The 7,760-nt window shown below is 31.7% G+C and overlaps 1 protein-coding gene across 1 annotated transcript; it reads right to left on the bottom strand.

Moving 5' to 3' along the window:
• Positions 1 to 3,025: 3,025 nt before the first annotated feature.
• Positions 3,026 to 6,556, bottom strand: LOC143085628 (uncharacterized). The gene has a single exon (XM_076262094.1). It carries the CDS (start codon positions 6,543 to 6,545, stop codon positions 4,611 to 4,613), a length of 1,935 nt encoding a protein of 644 aa, XP_076118209.1. The 5' UTR covers positions 6,546 to 6,556; the 3' UTR covers positions 3,026 to 4,610.
• Between the last annotated feature and the right edge of the window lie 1,204 nt (positions 6,557 to 7,760).

The following is a 7,760-nucleotide window of genomic DNA, read 5'->3' as shown; positions in this document are numbered from 1 at the left end:
TCTCCGCCCAAGTCACAATGTGTTAAAAGTAAAAGATGATAGATCAAAGTACGACATTCAGCACGGAGTCTTGGTTCAATGAACAGCTAGCTTTAAAGTTCCTCCGAAATAACAATTGTAAAACAATTCAAACCTCGATTCAAACAGGCAAACCAACAGACTGAGTCTAATTTATATAACAAATAGATCTACGAGAAACATTTAGGTGCCACATCAACAAACGACATCCACTGATTAGGTTATAAATACAATATCAATTAGAAAAATGTGTGGGAAATTGAAAAATAGGTTTCAAATTGTCAGTTAAGAAACCCGAAATTAGGTAGAAAATAGACATTCTTGTGAAAGTTTAAAAATATCGTCTGGACACTCACAAATAGGCCAAAAGAAACATACGGCACAAAGGTTGAAAAACTTAGTATTTAAGTCAGATAAATCATTAACTATAATAAAACATAATATGATCTAATCGTCTTTGTTTATGTTCAGGACCATATGAGTATTTGGACCATTTGTTTATGTTCAGGACCATATGAGTATTTGGACCATATGCGTATACTAAGTATACTCAAATGGTTAAACAATACGCGTTTGTTCCGGGTATTTAATATGATGAACGTTGGAAATTCACTATTACTATCAATTGAATATAATATGAATGAACCTTCAAAGTGTAAGAAATTGAGTGTTTCTAAAAATAAAATTTTGACTTCTTAATATCATTTGGTGATGAAATTGTAAAAACAGTTTTTGCATTGTCATAATTGAATTTTCCATCTACGTAACAAGATACATCTGTCCATTTCTTCTTTCGAAATTAATACATTTATAATGAACCAAACGACAAGAATCAGTTGTTTTGCTCAGAGACAATTGGGACTTTGAACCGCTTTTTTCTCAGTTTTTGTTATTCTTTTTTATAACTTTTGTTTTTTACATGTTATTTCAAATTATTTTATATATATTCAATTTGTGCATGCTCCTATTCATATGATTTTACAATGACAGTACTGTAACGTGTTGTCATTGTTTTGTTGTATGAAAAGGGATGACAGCACGTACAGACTACAATTATTACTAACAAGTATGTTAGTATAGAAAACCGAAAACAACAATTAAGTAACAATAAGTACAAATTAGAAAATAAAAAAAATAAAAAACTGAAAAAGGTCCATGCCTTACAGACGCATGTGTCTGGTTTACTAACTTAACAAAAGCCGACAGCAAAGAAAAGCTTTAAATCGACCCTGGAATAAATGAAGATAAAAAAAGATACAGCAACATTTATACAATGTGCATATGTGAGAGATAAAGGATTTTAGTTAGTAACTTGTGCCAATTTCTGTTTAAAGAACGAACGAACAGTAAGTCTATATGTATTTTTTGTGTTTCTTTGATACTTATGGCGTGGCTCTGTACTTATAAATCCTGTCATTTATTAAGGTAAACCATTATAGGTCAATGTACGGCCTTCAACGCGGAGTCTTGGTTCACACCGAACAGCAAGCTATTAAGGGCCCCAAAAATCACTAGTGGAAAACCATTCAAATGGGAAAACCAACGGTCTAATCTATATAAAAATTATGTTTGTTTGTTTTGTTCACACATCGTAATCAATATAATGAAATTTTATGCGACTGTCATACAATTTAGAGGTTAAGCTATCTAAAAAACAAGGTTTAAATAAACTCATCATAGATACCAGAATAAGCCATCATTTTCTACATAATAAAATGCCTGTACCAGGTCAGGAACATGACAGCTGTTATCCACTCAATTGGTGTGTTTTAACTTTTGATTGTGCCATTTGATAAGGGACATTCGTTTTTGAATTTTCCTCAGACTTCAGTATTTTTTGTGATTTAACTCTTTCCTGTAACGGAAATTTGAAAATATTCGTATAATACCTACATCTTCTAAATACGATCCGGCATGTTAACAACCAAACGAGTATATACTCATATGGTCCAGCCATAAGGGTTGGTCGGAACAAAAAAGTATATACATATGGTCATGACCATGCGTGTATGATCCAAATACTCATAAATCTGATCCGAAACATTTACACATACGATATATATTATTGTCCAAACAACCTATTGCAATTTGCATGTCATTGGAATTGGTGGAAAATGTTTTATGGCAATTATATAGGCATGAAAAGAGCGCTGCTGTGTAGATTTTCAAGCAAATACAGTCATGTATACAAATTTCTGTTAAAAATCTGAATTATATATCAAGTAACATATTTTGAATCTATGTACACATGTAGTCTTCTGGTTAACAAAAAAAAGGATCCACAAAAAACAGTATTAGCTAATAATACTCAAAACTAATCACATGCTAATCCAAAAACTGGCTGAAGTTTTTATGAATTGCTGTTGCTGGTACATGTACGCTTACGTGCCAAAACTAATGACAAGATATTCGGTAGCAGAAAACAAGCAACAGCTATTGCTTAATTGTTTAGCTTCCAGTGATAGCGAGCATATTTTTACTATATAATTGCTGTCATTGATTTTCTTGTTAATGTTGGTGGTCATCCTACGGGCAGCAGGAATGTCAAATTGAGAATAGAAATGGGAAATGTGTCAAGGAGACAATAACCCGACCGAAGAGACGTAAGCAGCCGACGGCCACCAACGGGTCTAAAACACGGCGAGAAATCCTGCACCCATAATCAGGCTTCATCTTGCCCATAAACAAAATGTTTATTTTAAATTTTATAAATCACTTTAACGACTCTGGTCTTGATAAGTAAAGGGATATATCTGTTATAACATAAATCACATGTTGTTCGTTTTCTTTTATGTTCGTCTATTATGTTTGCCAGGTGTTGGATATAGGCGGTTGATATGTTATCTGTTAGACCATTTTAACAAAATTGGTGTCGTACAATAATAAGTACGTCAAGTTGTTGTTCAAATATGAACCAAAACCATCTATAAATCAAATGACTTGACTCAAAAAACCAAACTGTGGCGAACCTGAAAATAGTGCTAATAAATATCGAACAGACTTAACAGGTTTTTATGTTTTTATTTGGAAACTTTTGCATTTTATGAAATAAAAATAATAGAAAGTACAGAAACTAGACATCATTCTTCGCCTGTAATTAATATCTACAACAATAATCATCGGTAAAAAGTTTTCAGATGACAACAAGCATAACTGTCATACTAATTATAATAAATAAATAAGCATAACTATGTACACAGCTTATACATTAACAGGTAATACGAAACGAAAGTATAAACGGACCTTAGTTCGCCTACTAACAGGAGAACACATATAGAAATACTGAAAGAAACAAGGGTTCAATGGTACCGTAATACAGGATATACTCTATTGATATGTTTCTTAATAGACAGGATAAAAACTATGACTAGAATTAAAAAAAATGATTTATAATGAATATAATAATGATAACGAAATTACATGACTTATCTACATACAATGAATGTTTTTTTAATGTTTTATTAAATATCCATTATTCTTTACCACACCATCAATCTATCTAGTAATTATTTAGTTCACTAAATCAATCAGATGTCAAAGTCAAATATGAATGACTTATGAAATACAGAAAAAAAGAAAGCATGCACAATTTAAATAGAATTGTGTATGTCTCTTTCCCCTTTGTAGTCTGTTATACAATACAATTCAAATTGTAATAACTTATCATTCTTCTTAGATATAATAGATTCAACAAAGTATAAACAAATGCTTAATTGAGATATATGGTTACGATAATTGTCAAAAAAAATTAAGTTAACTTAAAAATAGTAACAATTGAAATAAAAATATGAAAAAACACCACATTAAATTATTCATACATTTAGCTCTTTAATATTTCGACAAAAAAAAAACCCAAAACAAACGAATCAAATGTTCGGAAATTATATTTTTTGTATAAAACATTCTTACATCTTTATGTTTACAGTATCAATACTATATACACTTTTTCAACTGATGATGGTAGCTGTTTTGATGTACTCTATTTACAAAACAGAAAGAGACATTATTTCAAGATTAAAACCAATCACTCTGTATAAGAATATATACATGGTATGCACCAACTTACAAGAACAATATTCTATATAGTCTTTAAAGTACATGCAACAAAAAAATATTACAACACCAAAAAACATCGGCATACTAGAAAGTAAGAAACCTCAACAAATATGAGGAATTTGTTGTTACAATTTCACTGTCTAAGAATAAAATATGTTATTGAATGTACACGTCACGGTACAAATACATAATTCGCTGAGGGTATGTGCGAACAAATGGCAATACATATGACAAATGGACATATACATTTAAAAACTAATTATTTTTGTAACCGACTTATTTATGAAAAAGTAGAGATTGACACAAACATACGTCATTTCGAAAATATCAAGTCTGAATCTTTTTTTTTTAATATGAATGCATCAAGACAGTTAGAAAATCGCGAAATGGAATTGCAACAATGTTTAGCAGAACATGTATGTTTCGAAAAATGTGTTCGTGAAAATATGTTCGTTTGTAGTATATGTAAATCACATTTTCAAAGTTTGATACATTTTTGTACATCAAAAACATTGTTCTTCTTAATGTTAACTAAATTACAACCATGTTTGAAAATCAGATTCCGTCTTCTTTATCTGAGATCTTTCCATCATTCTACGAACTTGCCGAGCAAAATGTCTATGTGCAAGAGGTACAAACGTAGGTCTAAAAGATGTTCTTGCAATATCAACTTGGATATCTGGACTAAGTGTTAAATGTTTAGATATACACCGTCTAAAAAACGAAAATGATCTCCCTTGTATTGAACCAAAATTGTCCATTATATGTCTTGAATGTTTATTGTCAATCTTAATGCTGTCAACATCATTGTTGCCTTCAGATACAAACATGGATCGTATTGTCAGAAAAGGGTTTGTAAAAGCATCTTTTGTAAAGTACAAATCGTTTACAAATAATTGTGTTTCTGAATAAGTACAATTAATTTTCATGCGACAAGAAGACCCGTCTTTGTACAAAAGCCCCATTTGCCAACGTTCTGGATCAATGACAACCTCTTGTATGTTAACATATGGTCTATTTGAATCTGTGCGGGGTTGACCAACAATGACAGATGTTCCGAACGGTATCCAATCAACGCCTTCGGGTGCGACTGGTAGCAAACGAATATTTCCATCTTGGTATAAGACAAACACTTGTGCATAACCACCATTCCAAGGCAGTGGTCGATAAAAACGTATATATGCTACATTTTTCGTTTTTTTACCATTTGTTAGTGTTACAGTCATACTTTCCGGAGCTAACCACCAGAATTCCACAAATACAGCTTCTATAATAACATCATCACTTCTGTAAATGGTTTCCACAGTGTCCGCTACCATGGGCCTTTTTTCCATGCGCAATTCATCTATTTCAAAGTCTTCATTTGATTGACTTTCTACAGATAAAATGAGATAATTTTCGACATGCTCCCTCCATGTAAAATCTGGAATTTCCCACATATGCTCTAAGGCAGACGAGTCATAAACTTTTTCGACTGATTCCGTCATGCTACCATTGGCCTCTCTGTATTTCAAATTTACTAATGTACGTGAATTAAGCGATTTAAAACGCAGAAATAAATGCGATCCAATTCTAGAATCGATACTTCCTTTGCTTAGACCTTCTAGATAAAATAATACAACAATGTGTTTTCCTTTTCGTTCTTGGCCGTTTCCGTTAGTTACAAGTAGAGAAGAGTCCTTGTCTCGTAATACCTGCATACCTGGCTGTGGACGAAAATGATTGAATTTCCACACAATGTGTGATAGATGTGGACAGTTTGATAGGTCTTCATCCTTTCTGTTCGAGAATGATTGATACTGAGGCAAGGATGCAGTTATTGAAAACTCGCTGATGTAAGGATGAAATAGCGCAATATTTATGTTATCAACTTCTGCGCATTTAGTTGGTTCTGAGCGTTGTAAAATAGTCCCCATGGTTGCTCGTGCTGTTAATTGTAAGTTTTTTACGGGAAAGTTACCATCCGGTATACATATGGTTTCACAGTTTAAAATGTTTTCTGTTATGTAATTGTCAAAAACATCAAATTCTATTTGATCAAGAGCTATAGGAGAGGATGTTTCACTCACGTTGATTTTCAAAACATGCCATCCGGATTCAAATTCATGCTGTTTTGGAAACAGACCCGTGTTTATGAATTTATTATAACTATCACCTGGAGGTGCAAAATATGTTCCCATCCATTTACCATGATCTAATGAAACTCTGAATAAAGCACTGGTGTTAAAATTAGAAAATCTTAGATTGTTTAAATGCACCTTTGACTGCACTCTTAGACAAAAGTTGATAGTAAGAGGCTTTCCAGGCGTTACCATGACACCCTTCCCATCAGATGCATTTGAAAGGTCTCGCACTTCATGATTCGTTCTTGATCGTTTATTAAGTCCTTGTAAAGTTATTCGTTTTGTGAACGTGATGTTAATCAAAACCATACAAATGAACATAGACGTGTAACATATCGTGTTTTTCATTCTCTTTGTTTAAAAACCTGAAATTAAAATTTTTACAGCATTAGAAATTGAATAAAAATTGTTTTAAAGATTTGACGAAAAATACTTTTATAAAATCAGAAATAAAGTACATGTACAATGGACGGAAAAATATTTGATAGATATAATATATGAACGAAAGAAAAAAACAAAAACCAAACAGAGTTTCTTAAGATTCGGAAGAAACTTTTAACTCCCCCACAACTTACTTAACAAAATTCGAACTCAACATGACTAAAACTTCGTTATGAAAAAGTTTTCAAGTAGATAATATTTAGATATTATAGCAAAAGAAAGTATAACATTGGAAAAAATTGAAAGATGAATAAAACAATAGATTTTACAACGTCTCATTGAAATATACTTGACTCAAAGCGATTAACAAACACAAATACGTTCATTGTAATTGTGTTTTACAATAGTTAAGAATCTCAATCAACGTTAATATAACAAAAATGATGTATTCTCACCTTCACTTGAGGAAAAAGACAAAATAAGTCTGTAAAGTTGTTATTATTTATAATAAATCCTTTCCATTTCCTGCGCCGGTAGAACAGACAAAATTAATGGGGAAATTTCAGTTTTGTGGTAATAGGTTTTGATGGTTACATCAATCAGAACATTTATGACAACTATACGAATGTTTTATGTTCAATATATACTCTAACAAGTGTTATATCAAGTGCAGGTGAAATAAGTATATATATAACATAAGACCATCAAATTTACATAAATGTTTAGTAGAATAACAGTTTGATTGGGTTAGATTAAACTTTTGCGTTGTACGAGAACACAAACTAAAGAAAAAATAAACCTTGACACACTGAAACGATCTATTTACAGATACTTACTAGTTTTTACGATGTATCTGTTAACTACGAACAAATAACAGGCATTTTATGCGCTGTTTGCGGATAAATTTTTTTTTTTAGAAATTTTAATTTAAGTTACAATTTTCATCCACGATTCACAGGATCTTTATCAGACTTTTGGCCATTTTATATCGGGAATGGTCCTGTTAAGAACGGCAGTAAAAATCGTGAATGTTTGACCGCGGCTTAATCAAAATTTGAGAAAAAATATATTTAATCACGACAACAATCAGATATTTTTCAGACCGCGTATATTCCGCCGTTTCCATTCCGAATTTGTCCCGATTATCCCGTTCTCAATTCGGTTCTAATCCGATTTCTATCT

The sequence above is a fragment of the Mytilus galloprovincialis genome, chromosome 8 (genome assembly GCF_965363235.1).
Source record: "Mytilus galloprovincialis chromosome 8, xbMytGall1.hap1.1, whole genome shotgun sequence".
Taxonomy (NCBI): Eukaryota; Metazoa; Mollusca; class Bivalvia; order Mytilida; family Mytilidae; genus Mytilus; species Mytilus galloprovincialis.
Note: the sequence above shows the minus strand (reverse complement) of the source record. Positions and strands in the feature narration are given on the sequence as shown.

Bases quoted from the DNA above. Each gene is read 5' to 3' on its own strand.
- LOC143085628 (XM_076262094.1), bottom strand. From the start codon at position 6,545: ATGAAAAACACGATATGTTACACGTCTATGTTCATTTGTATGGTTTTG.